Source organism: Dromiciops gliroides, chromosome 4 (genome assembly GCF_019393635.1).
Source record: "Dromiciops gliroides isolate mDroGli1 chromosome 4, mDroGli1.pri, whole genome shotgun sequence".
NCBI classification, from domain to species: Eukaryota; Metazoa; Chordata; class Mammalia; order Microbiotheria; family Microbiotheriidae; genus Dromiciops; species Dromiciops gliroides.
The window spans coordinates 316722645-316741949 of NC_057864.1; the positions used below are offsets into that span (position 1 = coordinate 316722645).

At 34.8% G+C, this 19305-nt stretch overlaps 1 protein-coding gene across 1 annotated transcript; it reads left to right on the forward strand.

Moving 5' to 3' along the window:
* Window positions 1-4835: 4835 nt before the first annotated feature.
* LOC122755069 (THO complex subunit 6 homolog) lies at window positions 4836-5597 on the forward strand. The gene has a single exon (XM_044003448.1). The coding sequence runs from the start codon at window positions 4845-4847 to the stop codon at window positions 5595-5597; it is 753 nt and encodes a 250-aa protein (XP_043859383.1). The 5' UTR covers window positions 4836-4844.
* Window positions 5598-19305: the final 13708 nt, after the last annotated feature.

Genomic DNA, 19305 nt, shown 5'->3' on the forward strand with positions numbered 1-19305 from the left:
CTGGAGTCTCTAAATTGGCTGCAGCACCTGTGTCTTCTGGAATTAAGCTTACGGTATGGTAAGAGGGCTAAGTGGTTGGCCAGGGGCAGAGTACAGGGGTGTCTGCTGGTGATGAGGTGGAATGTGGTTGTTTTACCCCTCCTGGGAACCAGCATTGAATGGTGGCTGCCCAGGTGGGAGAGGGGTTCAGGTTTGCCAGACCTATCAACCCAGCAAAACAAAAATTTCATTTTCTGCTTGAAGAGCAAGTCGTTCTAGGAATATTCACAGACAAGAGCACAGACCAGGCAAGTAAAGAACCTAGCACTCCTTAAATTGTACTACATTGGACCCCTTGAAGCTTGGAACAGTGCAGCCTGGAAGCAGTGCCCCACTTTAAGAAGGAATGAAAAGTCAGGAAATAGACAGGCAAAATGAGCAGACAGAGAAAGATGAGGACCATAGAAAGTTTCTTTGGTGACTAGGAAGATCAGATGCACACTCAGAAGAGGATAGCAACATCAGGGCTCCTACATCCAAAGCTACCAAGAAAAATATGAGTTGGTTTCAGGCAATAGAGGCACTCAAAAAGAACTTTGAAGTTAAGATAAGAGAGGAATAGGAAAAAATGGAAAAAGAAATGAGAGAGATGCAGGAAAGTAATTAAAAAGAAGTCAACAGCTTGAAAAGCTAAATGGAAAAGCTCTCTGAAGAAAATAATTGCCTAAGAATGAGGATTGAACAAATGGAAGCTAGTGACTTTATGAGAAACCAAAACAAACCAAAGCAAACCCAAATGAATAAAAAAACAGAGGGCAATGAGAAATATCTTCTTGGAAAAACAGTTCACCTGGAAAATAGATCCAGGAGAGATAATTTGAAAATTATTGGACTACTAAAAAACAGTGATCAAAAAGAGAGCTTTGACATCATCTTCCAAGAGATTGTCAGGGAAAATTGCCCTGATATTCTAGAAACAGAAGGTAGGATAGAAATTGAAAGAGTTCATTGATCACCTCCTGAAAGTGATTCCAAAATGAAAACTTCCAGGAATATTATAGCCTAACAAGGAAAAAATATTGCAAGCAGCCAGGATGAAACAATTCAAGTACTGTGGAGCCACAGTCAGGATAGCATAAGATCTAGTAGCTTCTACATTAAAGGACAAGAAGTCATGGAATATGATATTCTGGAGGGCAAAGAAATTGGGATTATAACCAAGAATCACCTACCCAGCCAAACTGATTATAATCTTTCAGGGGAAAAACGGAACTTCAATGAAAAAGAGGACTTTCAGGTATTTGTGATGACAAAACCTGAACTGAATAGAAATTTTGAATTTCAAATATAAGGCCCTAGAGAAGCATAAAAAGTTAAGCCAGAAAAAGAAATCAAGATAGATGTTAAAAGGTTAAACTCTTTACATTCCTACATGGGAAGATGATATGTCTAACTCATAAGAACTTTCTCAATATTAGGACAGATGATATGAATAAATTTAGACAGAAGGCATAGGTAAGAATTGATTATGAAAGGATGATATCTGTAAATAATTTCTTTTTTATTTATCATTTTTTGTGGGGTGGTCAGGTTTGGGTGGCATGCTTAGAGTCATGCAGTAGGACTGATGTCTTGTGTCTGAGGCTGGATTTGGGCTTGGATCCTCCTGGGTCTGGGGTGGGTGCTTTATCTGCTCTGTCACCTAGCTTCCCCATGATGACATATTTAGGGTAAAATTGAGGGGTGAGAGGATTGCACTGGAGGAGGGGAAAGGGAGAGATAGAATGGGGTAAAATCCCACATGAAAGAAGCAGGAAAGGGCTTATGGAGTGGGAGAAAAGATAGCAGAGAGGAGTGAGGCAGTGAATGAGCCTTACACTCATTAGAATTGGCTCAAAGACCTTAATCTAATCAGAGTTGGTTCAAGGAGAGAATAATGTACACATTCAATTGGGTGGAGTAATCTATCTAACCCTACAGGAAAGTAGGAGCAGGAAGGGGATAAGGAGGGGGGGCAGTGAAAGAAGGTAGGGCATATTGGGGAAGAGGCAGTCAGAAGCAAAACACTTTTGAGAAGGGGTAGGGTGAAAGAAGATAGAAAAAAGAGTAAATATCATGGGGGAGGGAATAGGATGAGGGAAACAGTTAACAATAGTAACTGAAAAATTTTGAAGCAGAGGCAAGAGTAATGTAAGATGACAATGATGATGATGATGATTTGACTGATTTATGGAATGATGATGATTGGATGAAGATGAGAATTGATTGATGATGAGGATTGATTGATGAAGATTGGGATTGATGGATGAGGTTGATGATAGTTTGATGATAATGATGGGGATTGATTGATGATGACTGGTGATGATGATGATGATGATGAAATGTGTGGTACTTTGTTGGGCTATTGTGAAGAAAATTCTTTGTCAGGTATAAGGTACTATATTAATGTTATCTATTACTATTGTTGCAAGAATCAACCTCATGGGTTTATGTTAAGGAAATCTCTGTATAAATGTACTTTACTATAAAAAATGATACAATATAACTCTGAAGGTCTTATGAAAAATGCAGTCCATCTATAGAGGGAGAGCTGATTCTTTTTATGTGACCTTTATAATGGACTATATTTAGGAACATTCAATCATTTAATATACATGCACAGAATATTCCACATGAGATAGAAATGGTTGTTGATACCTTTAGGCTTGCTTTTGACACCAGGAATCTTGAAGTACATACTATCAAATAATTTCCTGCATATTTCACTGCTATACCTCCTGATTTAAAAGGGTAATTATAGACTTATTTTCATAAAATGGAGGCTTTTCAGCCTATTTCCCTTGAGTCTCTTCCAAGGTGGTTTGTAGTACAATACCTAAGGAGTAACATAGTGACTTTATATTTTGTAAAGCCAAGACTGATTTTACTATTCTCACTTAATAACTTTACATTCTTCTTGGTTTTTTGACATCAACAATGGTTTCTAAACTGAAGAAGGGGCTTGATAATCATAAGCTTGTTTGCAATCTAATGGATAAATACAAAAGGTTCATAGGAATCCAGATTTTTAAGCTACATGCAACCTAAATAGTCATCTAGATATGAGTTGCTACCTTGCCCGAGCTGGTTACATCTTTGGATTCTCTTAAATGACATAGTTGAGTTTATAACTTTAAACCCATTGTTAATGCCTCTGTAATCTTCAAGATGCAAGTCTTTTTTATTTAAAATTTCCCAGCATACATCATATTTTATATCCTTTTCTATGAATATTATAATACTATTATACATCCATAAACTCCCACAATTGCACAGGTGTGTTATTTGATAGATGTACTATACGGTATCATGATTTTCATAATTAAAATCCCCCCTTTTTTGTCTTCCCATGCCACCTCTTATTGAGCTCCTGAGTTCTCTGTTGAATTGTTGTAAATCTTCTGGGCTCAGGATATCCAAGAGGGTTATTTTTTCCAGATGTGGTCTCATGAGCAATCTGAATATTTCCCTATTCTGTAACTACATCCAATGAAATATTTGTGTTAATAGATTTAGCACCATAATAAATGATTAGATTAACCTGTTTCATAAATTAAGAATGAAGTAATTCACACATGACTAAGAAATTGCTGGATAACATTCATTAAAGTTCATCTTAGAATCAGAGGGATAATGTCTGAATTTAGAGGAGTTCTAAAATGGAATGGGAGGAATGGCAATGTTCAGATAGATGCCCCACTGACTGAAGAGGTCTGGGGGCTGCTCATTGTAAGAAAAGGGATTTTCACATTGGAGGGTTTGGTTTTAGATGACATGTTAAATGGCTAAACATTAGTAGCACAAAATTGATAAAATTTGTTATAAAATGGGTATTCTTTCCAGAATCACTTATTGTCTTGGGCAATAACAACAAATGTAGAAGGTATTCCAAAAGTTTTAGTGCTGTTAAAAAGTTTAATAGCTTCAACCTGAATGAAGACTTTTGGAACAGGGTTTCTGGATCACATGAACAATAAGATGGAGTTCTACACATTTTATCTTATTCCCATGATATCCCAAACCTCTAAAAAAGAGAAATTATGAACCAAACATAAAACAACTTCATGTCTCCAAGATCAAGGATGCTTAGGATTCAAAAGAAGGCTAAAGATGAAAGTAAAAAAAAATAAAGTGATGCTCACTTACACTGAGCTTACTTTCCATGTTTCCACCACCTAGGACTACAAGCAATTTAAAACAAAACCTCCAATTTATCCTGGCCTCCCTTTACTCTTACTAGGGTCATGAAGTCCCTAGCTCTAGGCTTTGGAAGTTTGTCTGTTCCTCCACAGACAAGTAAAATTGTAGCACTTCAGGACAAAAATATGCAGGGAGTGGGGGAAATAGGGATATGAGCTTATAGTTCCACAAAGTTATGAAGTACTGATGGAAGTTGAACAATACTGTAGAAGGTGGTGCAGCACTTTGAATTGCCACTATTAGTCCAGAGAACTAAGAAACAGAAGGCGGCATCTAGGGAGGGACAGTTCTGACCAATGTAAAGTCAGTTTTTAAATTTCGATGGCAAAGAACTAGGCAGGTGAGCTATGAGTTGTCCAGCACAGAAGGAGGTGAGAAAGCATGAAGCTCTAGCCCCCACAGAAATCACCATCTGAGGGGACAACTCAGAAAGTAGTAGTGTTAAATCAGAAGAAAAAGAACTAAAATTACCAAAGAACTCAAGAAGAATAAAATTAAAAAGACTTTAAAGATAAACAGATAGGTTAGTCGGTCGCTACTACGCAAGCGTGTAGTGCCGCCAGGTCAAGGCGCTAGCGCGGAGCGGAGACTTCGTGCAGGCGCGGGGACCGGTGTGCGTCGGGACGATGGAGGTGCAGCAAGCCTTGGAGGGGCTGCACATGACCATCTTCTACCAGAGCGTTTTGCCCTGTGGCAAGTTCTTGGCAGCAGGGAACAACTACGGGCAGATTGCCATCTTCAGTTTATCAGCTGCTTTGAGCTCAGAGGCCAAAGAGGAAACCCACGATGGCCCTGTGTACGGCTTGGTCTCAACAGACCGGCATCTGCTCAGTGCAGGGGACGGTGAAGTGAACGCCTGGCTTTGGGGGGAGATCATAAAGAAGGGCTGTAAGGAAGTGTGGAGTCGTCATCCCCCATACAGGAGCAGCCTGGAAGTTCCTGAAATCAATGCTTTGCTGCTTAACCCTAAGGAGAATTGGCTCTTCTTGGCTGGGGGTGACTGCCAGCTTCATACTATGGATCTGGAGACAGGGACATTCACACGGGCACTTCGAGGTCACACTGATTACATTCATTGTCCTGAAGTGCTCTCTGGAAGTGAGGATGGCACTGTTCGTCTTTGGGATCTTCGTACAGGTGAGGAAGTTCAGAACATTGAAGTTTACAAACATGAGGAGTGTGCTCGACCACAGAATGGGAAGTGGATTGGATGTTTAGCAACTGATTCAGATTGGATGGTATGTGGAGGGGGCCCTGCTCTTACTCTCTGGCACCTTCGATCTGCCACACCCACAACAGTGTTTCCACTTAGAGCCCCACAGAAACATGTAACCTTCTATCAAGACCTGATCCTCTCAGCAGGGCAAGGCATAAAATGAACACACTATTAGCATTGGAGGAAAAAAAAAGACCTAACTTCAAATATGGCCTCAAACAATGGCTGTATTATCTAGGGCAAGTCACTTGACATCTTTTTGCCTTAGTTCACCCATTTTTAAAATGGAATTAATGGCAATAGATATTTCTCAGGATTCTTGTGAGGATCAAATTAATGAATTTTTGTAAGGTTCTTCACATGATATTTGAAATGTAGTAAATGACTTATTCTTATTCTTTTTAGCAATGTTATATATCTCTTGTATTTATTTCCCTCTTCCCTTCTTCAACTCCCTCTTTCCCTCACTACTTCCTTTCTTCCATCCTTGAAATGTTAACAAGGGATTTTAAAATTCACAATTAAGTTAATTAAATATGCCCCTACAAAATACAAATGTTTATAATAAACCATACATAATGAAATAATAATTGCAATGATTTTAACAACCTTGAGGTTGCAAAGAGTGTATATACACATGTGTGTATATATATGTTTGTGTATATGGATACATATGCTCATACATGAACATATGTCTAGATACATATGCACGTGTGTATGCATATATGTGTGTATGTACACACTTATATTCTTTATTATGTGCCATCTAATCTGTTTCTATTCTTACTATGATGATGCAATTGAATGTGTCCAGAAACTCTCATCTCAGAGTATCCAAGTAGTTATTCTCAGGCAGCCTCTACCTATAAATCTGAAAAAAAGCAGCTTTGAAGTAGGATGCAATAGACTGAAGCAGTGACTTGGATATGAAATATGTACTTTCAATTAAAAAAATGAACAGTTGTGCATTGTAGCCATTATTCCCCTTGATTTATTTCCCTGTGGGCTTGTGTATTGTACTGGGCCATGGTTTGCTTTGTAAAGAACTCTGTGTGTAATGGGCCAGGGCTCACAATTTATGGTCACTCTTTTAATGTATTGCAATGTGAATTGTTAATGGAACTTCTACTTCCACATCTCAAATTATTTTGGTAGGTTCCAAATTTCCATTAGTTTTATTCACAACCTCTATGAATATTAGGGAATATAGGGTACATTAATTAGACATTTAAATCAATTGACTTCAAGCTTTTTGAATGCAGATCTGTTAAAGAAAGAACATTTCAATTGCCTATCTCCCTCCATACTATTGTTTAGACAATTAAATTATAGGGGGAAAGCCTTTGTTCAGTATAAATGTTGATAAGAGATTTTATTTTCTTGTTTATTTGACTATAATTTGGATATGACACTTGCAGATAAATGCTTACCTTAGGGCAAAAACGTGACCTTTTTTTCAAATCTCATTTATAACATGTGAGAGTGGATGAAATAAAATCCTATATTTTTCCAATAAGAGCTCAACAGGTTGGGGCAGCTAGATGGCGCAGTGGTTAAAGCACCGGCCCTGGATTCAGGAGTACCTGAGTTCAAATCCGGCCTCAGACACTTGACAATTACTAGCTGTGTGACCCTGGGCAAGTCACTTAACCCCCATTGCCTACAAAAAAAAAAAAAAAAAAAAGGGCTCAACAGGCATGTTTCCTAGATTCAGCTTTTACAAGTTAATGTTGTATAGTTATTAATAGAACAAAACATGAGGGCAAATATTCTTGTAGTTTTCTTTTCCACATCCTTAGATATGATAACCATCCAAAGAGGCTTGGCTTTAAAATAATTTCATATCCATCAATGATAACCTGGGCTAAGCTAAACTGCCCCTACATTTCATTTAAATCTCTCATATCTTCATATTTTACCCAGGAAAAACAGATTTTCAATGGGCAAATCAGTTTATGTGACAGTATTCATAACAGAAAACATTTTTTTCAAAATTCTACAATAAATATGGTCAAAACTTATACTTCAAGTTGAGAAAACTAGTGGAAATGACTCATTTATTGTGTCCTGGTTAAAATTAATCTCAATATACTAAATAGCATTATTGTGTTGGTTATAACAAGACTTTGAGTTTTTGTTTTATAATCTTATTCAAAAGCATTTTCAAATCAAATACCCTTCAGATGTCCTATAACTAATTTTTTTTGGCTTGGGCTTAGGAAAAATGCAAAGCAACACATTTTCAGGTGTACATTGTAGAGCATAATTTGCATACAAATGCATTTTCACTGAAAAATTCAGGGCAGAGTATTTTTATATATATATATATATATATATATACATACATACATACATACATAGGATTCCACAGCAACTAGTTAACTTGTTTAAGATATACAATATGTGCCATTTAGAAGTTTTATGTACTTGTGTATCTTTTGTATATCATATGTGGTGAGAATTTTGTTTTGGGTTTTTTTGCCATTTTCAATAAGTGATTTCTAGAACAGATAAGACTCTGCAATTGATGCTAATGAAATATCACTTATATTATACTCAAAAGAGTAATTTGATGAAGAGATTAGAAAATGTGAATGTTTATTCTTCTAGTACTTTTCTGAGATGAACTTTTTTTGTTGACCATACATAGAATGGGCTAAATGGTTTTTTAAATTTTTTCTCAAGGTCACATAAGGTATTAGTGATATAATCATGTTTTCTTATTGAATTTGTGTTAGTCACTAGACCTTCTTATCCCCAAACATAAAAAGAATTTCAATTATATAAAAAAATATGTTGGCTAAAACAAAGGAGCTCAAATGCAAATGAAAGTTCCCCAATAAAAATTGATATAATACTGATCATTTCAGCAATTGAAATGCAGGAAAGGTGTTATATTACTAAGAGGAATAGAGGTAACTGGGTGAAATTGTTATTTTAATATATAAAGATGGAAAGAAATATTACGGGAATTTTTTAGCTGTTAACTGATAATATAAGAAACAAAAAAGATACCACAAAACTGTGGTGAGTTCAAAAGAAACAAAAGAGTAAACAAATAATTTGAAAATGCAAGGGGCAACTGTAGTTGTTGGAAATGTTAGAAAATAATATGGGTTTGGAAAGGGTTTTATGTAATCTAAATATATTCATATTTAGATTCTTTATTATTTCACTCTCTTGTGCTCAGTGGAAACTGGTACACGTTATTCCATGGAAATCAGTCACCATCATAAAGGATTTATGAATAATTGGTCACATGCAATATGATAGGAAGAGAACTGATTTAGTGTCTGTGTTGATCAAATTGAAAAGTAATTGTATTAGAAATTAAAGGGGGCAGTTGGGTGGTGCAGTGGATAGAGCACCGGCCCTGGATTCAGGCGGACCTGAGTTCAAATCTGGCCTCAAACACTTGACACTTGCTGGCTGTGTGACCCTGGGCAAGTCACTTAACCCTCATTGCCCCACAAAAAATAATAAAGAACTCTGAGCTTAATTTATCTTCATACAAAAATTATCAAATAATCAGAGTATGTTGCCTAATGCAGTGCTTGATACATAAGCTCGCTCATATGTATGCATGATATATATGTATTCTATATGTATTTATAGACTATATATATGAAATATTATAACTACTATTTAGGAAAAGAATTCTCAAAGTTTGTCATATATATGATGCATACACACATACATATATGCATGTACATAAATATATTAATATGTGTGCATTTATATATACATATGTATGGTAAGGATGAAGAGTTACTTTCCCAAATTGTACAGTTATATTCACAAGAGATAAAATCCCCATTTACAAAGAATAAACCCTAGAAGCCTGAAATCATGGCCATTTGCAGAAAAGAATCTCTAGGTCACATGAATTTCTACTTGAGTTGGTGGTGAATGGACCACTAATGCATTTGTTTTTAATAGGTGAGTTTTGATACTGTATTCACTCTCTAGATTTTACATAGAGTTGGCTTTAAAAAAGAGGGAAAACAAATACCACAACCTACCATTTGTCATTCTTTGTTTTTCAGAGTCACAGTGGAAAATGTGCTGTATCCATTAACCTTTTTGCAAAGAGCAGAAGGTAAGCTAGTTAACATTTGACAGCTTCCCAGAGTCTATTGACTCCTAATGAAAAATGCACTGCTATGGCTGATTCTCTGTATACTTGTCAGTTTCATAGAGTTTGTTACAGGCATGGCCATTATCATCACTATTTTTTAACTTTCTAGTTCCCATTTTCTTCTTGTAAATACAAATTGAAGCAAAACTTGATTTATTACTAGATGAGATTTAATTTGTACATTCAGTAATCCCATGTTGGAGATGAACTCCAGCTGCTCGTTAATGGTGTGCTCCATACAGAGAGAGTGCATTTTGTTGTTACTATAAGAAGTACTTGATAGTGATTCTGTCAGATAGTCCAATGTTAACTATCTTGCCTTTAAAATCTAAACAAGAAAAAGGCTAATAGGTATAATGTGTCCTTCTCTGGCCTTGGAAGAAATCCAGCAGGTTCCCATAGTCACAGAATGATTAAAAATGATGATGGTATCACAGAATATTTCTGCAAGGGACAACAAAGATGCAGGTGCAGCACTGATAACATGGTGGTCGAATCCCAAAAGGAAAGAAGGTGAGAATAGTTTTTACACTGAAGTGTCATCAATCAGGAAGTGGATGTCCTTCCTGGCATATAATTAATAGCCAGGGACCTAATTCAGTAATTTTCTGTTACGTAAGACTTAACTGTTTGCTTGTAGGTAGGTCAAAACTTATTAATCTGGCTTTACCTTCCTTTTCAAAGGCAAAAAGAGGGGGCAGGTAACCATTTCCCTGTAGAATTTATAGGATTAGAAGAAACTTCTAATCCATCCTCTGGCCTTGAAGCCTAATACAAAGTTATCTTTGATCCATTGCTATTTCTACTATTCTAAGTGAATACATGAATGCATACATACATACATACACAGCATATGCATATATACATAGATACACTCATATGCATACAAACACACATATACATATATACACAATACACACATATATATATACCTATATACACACATCTACATAATATAAAAACTCCTTCATCTTCCTCCTTTTTTTGAATATTTTTTCTTTTCTCTTCATCTCATTTCATACCAAATAAACAATGAAAAATTATATAGCAAATGTGCAGTCAAGTAAAGCAAATTCCTCCATTGGCTATTTCTAGAAATGTATTAGTCATTTTATTTTTTGATCCATTGCTTCCCTGTCATTAGATAGGTAAAGCTCTTCAACTTTGGTCATTTTCCAGAGAGTTTCAATCTTTAAATTCTTTCTTATATCCCACATAAATTCCTCCTACTTGAATGGAGATAAAATACTGTAAACATTGTGTTTACATTTCTGTAGAAGGGCTACAGGAAAGGAGGTGAATCAATATCTAGATGCTCCCTAAATATTCTCAAGAAAGTAATTTCAGCTCATAAAGTTGAGAGAGCAGGATTGGAAATAGGAACATGTACCCAGTAAATGATAGCAAATATGCTAAAATCACCCAAAAGAAGTCATAAGGGAAAAAAATTTTCTCCTTCATCTGCTATATTACAGTCATGAGAAGAGGAAGAGCTTAGAAATTGATCATAAGTATTAGGGTGGAGCATCACACAATGAACAGAAGTCACTGGCAAGAGTGGTTGTTGTTATTGTTATTTTTAATTCTTGTCATTTTAAGAGATAGTTTACTACATACATCTAAGGTCTTTGCAGCAACCTAGTATAAAAAATAAACAATGGGTGATGGTGACAACTCACATTTGTATAATACAACCATTTATAATGAGTATCATACCAACCCTATAGTTAGAAAATATACTTATTATTCCCATTTTACAGATGAAAATTGATATTCTGAAATATCATGGTGATCACACAGTTTCAGAAATATTAATTGACCCCTGTACTACCATGTATTCAGAGTACTCATAAGTGAAAATAAAATGTAAGAAGACCTAGAGAAAATTATTCAGGACATTAGGTGAATCCAGTGTGAAGGATAAATGGGGAAAAAATATGTAGATTCAAATGGGATACAAAAGTATGCCAGAGATTTGGGATACATATGGATTGGGGGGGGTAGATACATGTAAAAAGATAGATACAGTCACATGCACATATATGCATATATGCACATATATACATATATAATTTTTGTTCCTTTCAGTTTGTGGGATTATGGTCCTTTCTCCCTTGCCTCATCCTTTGCATGACTCTGGGTAAAAGATCTGGCTTCTAATGATACTCCATTCTTAAATTCCTGTTTGACAAAAACTAGTCATTTAGCTGATATGGGGATTAGTTTGGTAAAATGAAAAGATGAAGGAAATGACCTCTAATGTATCTTTCTGCTCTTAAATTTGATGGATTTAATGATGGGGGAAAAGCTATTTTAGCAATCATCTGGCTCACAGTATGACTCACCCATATAGCCATCACATCTTCAAAGGAAGTTTCTTTACCCCTTTCTTTCTGAAGTACAGGAGCAGTCCAATTGAGCTTATCCTCAAATTTTAATGATTTTTACATAAATGAAAGGAGACAATGTGCTATATATTATAAAAAAGAGTGAATTTTATGGGTGAATTTGATCCAGTCACCTCATAGCATGTCAGGTCATCCATATGTTCCAGGGGTAAAAAAAAAAAACAACACTGAAATGAATATCTTTCACTATTGTATTCATCTGCCCTTTAGTAAGCAATTGGTATAAAATCTGAAACCAGGGTAAAAAACCTTTATAAGTCTTATTTTCCATCAAAATGTTCTAGTTTATGTAAAGGATAAGAAAAAAATTGAGTACCTGGAATTCAAATGGTCAAACTGTTGCTAGTTTCAAAAACTGAATGTAAAAACAACCCATAAATTCACTCTTTCTTTTTATTAATCTATTTATCTAAGGCAAATAATAACTATTTTCTTCTGATTATGTAAAATCATGCCTTGTAAAATGTATTTTCTTTACCTTTAGCTATATGTAAATAAAGGAAACAAGGCCAAATGAGGTTTACAGAGGTTAATTAAAACTTTCATTGTGTGGGGCAGCTAGGTGAAGTAGTGGATAGAGCCCCAGCCCTGGATTCAGGAGGACCTGAGTTCAAGTCTGGCCTCAGACACTTGACACTAGCTGTGTGACCCTGGGTAAGTCACCTAACCCCAATTGCCTTACCAAAAAACCCCCACAAACAAACAAAAAAAACCCCACTTTCATTGTGATCAGCTTTAATAATCTAAGCATGTAATGTGGAATATGCATACATGGGACCCAAAAACTAGGTAGCTAGAAAAATGGAGAACTAAGAAGTACATTAGTACTTTAATACTGAGCAAATCCCAATGATACAACTGGATAACAACTGAAGAATATTTTAGATTCCAAACTAAAATTCAAGGTAAGTTGATAAAGTTTAGAAATAGAACAATATCAAATTATATATTATTTATTTCTCAGTCTTAATTATAATATTTTTCTATTCTTTGAAATCTAAATTGGTTTAGATTCACATATTCTAATAAATAAATTTGTTTTGATTTTAAAAATTAGGGATGAAAAGAAATTATTTTCCTTTTTTTGGAGGAAATTATTTTCAGACCAAAATACATTTATATATTAAGCTGTTATTGCTTTTCAGTTGTTATTCAGTCTTATCCAACTCTTTTTGAATCCATTTGACAGTTTATTGGCAAGATACTGAAGTGGTTGGCCACTTTGTTCTCCAGCTCATAATTATATAACATTTGTATTACTTCACAGCAGTGTACATATTTTAATCCATATTGTATTACTATCTTTTATACAATTATGCTATTTACATAGTTATTAAAGGTTTTAAAATCACCTTACAAATATCTCACTTGTTCCTCATAATAGCTCTGGGAGGTAGGTATTATTATTATTCTGATTTTATTGATGGAGAAAGTGATGCACACGGTGGTTAAGTGACTTGCTCAAGGTCACTTAATTTGTAAATATCTGAACCTGGATACAAAACATGTCTTCCTGACTCAAATTCAAGTACTATATCTACTGATCCACCTAATTCAATATACCTCCATTTTACTATATACTCTCCCTCTTTCTTCCAGAGAATCATCCCTTATAATAAAGAAAATGAAACAGAAATATAGTTCAGCAAAACTAATTCATCAAGCATGTCCAACATTATGTGTAGTGCTATCAACCTACCCTTCACCCCTGCCCCCATTACTCTAAAGAAGGGAGGGAAATGAATTCTCATCACTTTTCAAGAGACAAGTTTCATCATTATGATTTTGTCAGCATTGTCTCCATTTTATTCCAGTTGTTCTTTCCATTTAAGTTGTTGCAGTCATCAAATATGTTGTTTTCCAACTTCTCTTTTACTTTTTACTTTTCATTAGTTGATATGTTTTCCCATGCTCCTTTGAAGTCTTTTTTCTTTGTTGTTACTTAAAGCACAGTGTATTCCATTATCTTTTTGTACCATATTCTATAACCCATTCCACAAATAGACATCCACTTATGGTACCAATTCATTGTGGCAGTTTACAAAACTTATAGGAGGAATATTTTGAGAGGTTTATTCTTAAATAATAACAATTCAATTTAATTCCACAAACATTTATTAGGCATTTTTAAAACATGAAATATTGTGTTAAATCCTATGAGAGAAAGGAAAGTTGTTTAGAACAGGATCCCAGTCCTCATGAGACTTAAAATCTAATAGAAAATATGACACATTCATAGATTGTTAAAATATAAAACAAAGTATGATAATTGAATGAGAGACACACAAATGGGGCTTCATAAGGTCCAAAGGGCAGAGGAAGGTGATTATTGGGAAGACTTCATAGAGTAGTTTCCCAGTTCATTCAAGATTTAGAGAACAGAACAGAATTCAACAAGGAAGTTATGGTTGGGTGGTTTTAGGGATGGTACAAATGATAATTCCAGGAATTGGGAATAGAATGAACAAAGAAAAAAGATTAACAATCATTTAATCACTTTCCCATCTCCTATATATATATATAATATATCAGGATGAAAACAATGTTGGGTTCTTACACTGCTGCCATATTTGTAAATAAACCTTTGGTCCAGAGGAATGGAGAATAAAGACACTAGATAGCAATAAAAGAAGTGCTGGCAGGAGTGAGATCTAAATTGCAGAACTGTCCATTTAGTACAGATTTTATGTGACTGTTACTGAGGATGCTTTTTTATGCTGGTGCTCATTTTCATTGTCTAGGACTAAGAGGAAAACATCTTGAACAAAGGGTCACATGGAAACATTACCTTGTAAATCCATTAGGCCTGGGTAGTTCATAATAGTGACTCGTTTCAGGCAAGATCCAAAGTGGAGGAAAACGGTGGAAATGACCAAATTGCTATTTCATAGGCTCTCATTATAATATGAAGAACAGTTTGATTAAATTGTTTTCTTAAAAATTAAATAAAAAACTTGACTCTTCCCATCAGCAAATTGATTGTATCAAATGCACATTTAAGGTTACATAAGCAAACACTTTTTCAATAAAGATGAAGAAAAAAATAATTTAAGAGATTATGATCATTCTATAAGTTATAATGGTATTGGAGCATTATAAAATACAGAATTGTTGTTCACAATTGCCTAAACATGAGAAATTCATTTGAAAAATTAAGAAAAAGTTTTTAATAGATATTCTATATCTACTATTCATAACCACTAAGCAAAATGTAATGAATACTTTTTAAAATGGAGATTCTGAGACTAGCAATATGTAATGAACAGCTTTTAAATTAGAGAGACTGAGGAGAAATCAAAATCCTGTGGTGACACGATAAGGCAATATTTATATTCAGATATCCTCACTCCAAATTTAGTTGTCCTATTCTCTAAATCACTCAGAAACACATTTATAAAATTCAACTGATATGAAAGGAAAGACAAGTAGTATAGTTAGACTGAAGGGTAGAAGGCATGTAGTGGGATAATATAAGACTTGATAAGGGTGGAACCAGTCTGTAGAGAGCTTTGAATGCCAGACAAATATTTTTTTAAATTTTATTTTACTCAGCAGGTATTTTTGAATAAAGAAAGGATTTTGAGCAAAGAAGTAGCAGGGCCTAAACTTAAGTAAATGAAACAATGAATGTATTGAAATGGAGCTTCAGATCAATTTGATGGTCCTTAATTTTTACCTCTGATGTCCCCTCTATAAGCTAAAATGAATTATGTATTTTCCCAGAAACCCATGCTTTGAAATTCTCAGCATTCCTTTGCTGTTTCCATCACGTTTCCAAGATAACCTTACTTTTGGTGGGGAAAAAAACCTGTAAGGTAAGCAAAATATATTGCTTCAGTAGTCTCATCTCCTTTCTTTTGGAAATCCGTACACCATTTTTAGTTGCCTCAAGTTCCTCTTTAACTGCTCAGTGACCCAGCTTTGAAGATCAATTCATAGTGCTAAGTATACATAAAAAAGTTAACTATCCTCTAAACTATTTTTGAGGGTCTTATAGGTGACTAGATAGTTAATCAGTAATTTATTAAAATTAATTCTTGACTGATTAATAACATACATTTTAAAGTTTTTCACTAGACTAGTTAATATAAAATGTTAGGTATGCTTGTAGAACTATAGGGAGATTATTTTAGGAGGGAGTTTCTCTTTTTCTGGTGGCTCTTATATCATAGTAGTCCCCTTCCTTAATCTACCCCCCACCAATTGCTAAGCCTCATCATATACCTATACTTTATAAACTCCATTTGATAGATGCACAGAAAAGGAATACTCCAGTTTCAAAGCTCACCACGCACAATGATTCCTTTCTGGGAAATTATCTTTAAAGGTATATCACTTCTTTCTGTCAGTGGTTATAGACCAGGCAGCATCATTAAAAAACATCTTGACCCACTTTTTAAATAGGAGAGCTGGCAATGTGGGAACGCCTACCTAGTTAAGCTGACCTCAGATAACTCTTCCATCTGATAGAACAGTGGAAGGATAGTAGTTCTAGAAAAAAACATACACCTTGAAGGGAGGCTGAGTCAGCCAATATTCCACATTTTGTATTATTGCTCAGTATGTAAGCACTAGACCAGTCAGCACACAGCACAGTTGGAAGTATGAAACTGAAAACCATTGAAGGCTATGTTTTTTTCCCAATGTATCACAATTATCAGAACACCTGTACTGAAGAACTCCAAACTGCTCTACTGTGAAAAGTGTTCAAGGGCTGAATTTCTCATTTCTGAGGTTCAGTGAACTGGCCTGCTCAGTGCATATTGGGCTACATGAAAGTATACTTGTAGAAACAGATTAAAAGATTGACACGATATACAAAAAACTGACATGGATCAATGCTTGCTTATTTATCTGCATCCATCATACATTTTTTCTCCATTCTTTGACTCCAATAAACAAGGCATGGGTATTTATGCAGTTGTTTTAGTCATAGATATTAGGAGCATGAAGGAACAAAATTTAAAATGCCACAGGTTCTTTTTCTCTACAATTAGCCACTGAAGACACAATGGGTAGAAATTACAAAGACAAAGATTTAAACTGAAAATAAAGGCAAACTCTCTTATTCACAGAGTTGTCCAAAAGAGTAATGGACTGCAGACCTATGTCAGGATAACTGACATGAACATGCCTAGAACAGGTGAAATAAAATGAACCCTCATGGTAGTGTTTGAAGCACAGAAGGAATGGTCTAAAATATCCTACTAGTGCGGGAAATAGGACCCAGGATATCTGCTACTGGCAAAGCTGTCATAAGGTGAGAGAAAAGGGAGGAGAGCTAGGTAATGGTGATCACTTCTTCAAACCATTTATTGGTTTCCAAATTTAACTAATTATTCTTGTGAACTTAGTTCTAAGGTCTGCTGTGTTGATACTATTTTAGCAGAATCACTTCAGTAGACTTTAATTTCAGGACCCTGGGGCAAACCAGTGGTGGCTCCATTCACTCTGATGCTTTTCCTTATGAAGTGGTGAATTGTTGCTTGTCCATTCAAAATAAGAGTGAAGGTGTTTTATCTGATAACTTTCCCTTCTTTCCTCCTCCTTCTCATATCATATATAATCATCCCCCACTCTTTCCTCCTTTACTCTGGCCTTGAATGGACAAGTATCTTTTCTCCTAACTAAGGCTAATACCTTTTACTGGACTGTTGATCCCATCCTTTATCAACATCTACAAATTGTCTCAGACCTCTCCAAAAAAAAAAAATCTGTCTTATCTTCAAATTTTTTCTATTTACTGTTTGCCTACAAACATTTCTAAAGCTCCCCCATAATTAAAATAATTCTCAATACTCTCATTCCTCCACCAGATAATGTACTATATGTTGTCTCTCTTTTGTGACTAATCAGAACCACAACTATATTTGAGGCCCTCATCACAGCTCACCAGAATTTCTGCAATATCCTCCTAACTCGTCTCCCAGTGTCATCTCTCCCCACTTCTCACTCCAACTATTTTCCCCTCAGCTGATTAGGTCTACTTCTCAACCAGCTCCAGAAACTCCATATTTTCTTAAGAATAATTATAAAACCTTTTTCTTGGCATTTAAAAACCTTCATGACCTAGTCTATTTCTGAATTCTCAGCCTTTTTACAACTTACTTTCCCCCATATACCTTATGATCTAACTACACTAGCCTACTTGCATTTCCTCAAACCCTACATTCTATGAACCATTTCTGTGCTTTGTACTGACTGCAATATGTGCCTTGCATCCTCTTCCCCCTCAGATCTGATTCTTCCTTATTTTGAATTCTTTCAACATTGTATTCAAAGTGCACCTTCTTCAGGATGACTTTCCTAGTCACCATAGCTGCAAATGAAGTGAATACTGTTTCCCTTTGTTTAATAGTGCTCCTTATTGACTGACTGAATGTTTCTATGCTTTGCATTTTTATCAAACCATGTTTTAGAGTTATATAATTTATTTTCCACTTAAGTTTTAAGGCTTTATTTCAAATACACTTTAAGGCTTTTAACTTTTAAGTTTAATATTTCTACTTTTATGTAAACTTCTTCTGAATTATTCTCAATTATTACTAGAAATCTATCATTTATAACTTTTCTTAAATACTTTATATCTCCTTAATTTTTCTTGTTTATTTTTATTAGATTTTTCTTAATTAATTAATTGAATCAATCAAAATGTCTTTGTTTCTATTTCTGACTATTATTCTGCTGGATTTGCTTTTAAGTACTTAGATATTATACCATTCAGTAATATATACATATACACATATACAAACACATACACATGCATATACATATATGTATCACACACATACATATACATATATAACTATGTGTATATTTATATTTTATGTATAAATATAAAAATATTTTAACTTTAAGCATAATTGTATTTTCCTGATCATCTCTTTTATCCAAAATCTATTTGGACTATTCAATTGTCTTAATGCTTCCCCTATTTTTAAATGAGGCATAATATGCTCTGCTTCAATCCCTAATTTTAATAATTTTTGAATCTTTACAACTCTTATAGAAAAGTTACTCTGGAATCCTGCTTTCTAATCTATTCTATACCCCCTCTTCTATTTTATGGGTACATTCATCCCTTCAGCATTCATAGTTATAATTGTTAACTGTTTTCTCCTTTTACCATATATTTTTAATGATTTTTTTTGGTGAGGCAATTGGGGTTACACGACTTGTCCAGGGTCACACAGCTAGTAAGTTTCAAGTGTCTGAGGCTGGATTTGAACTCAGATCCCCCTGAATCCAAGGCTGGTGCTTTACCCACTGCACTGCCTAGCTGCCCCTTCACCATATATTTTTAAATTGTTTTTCTCTCTTTTCAT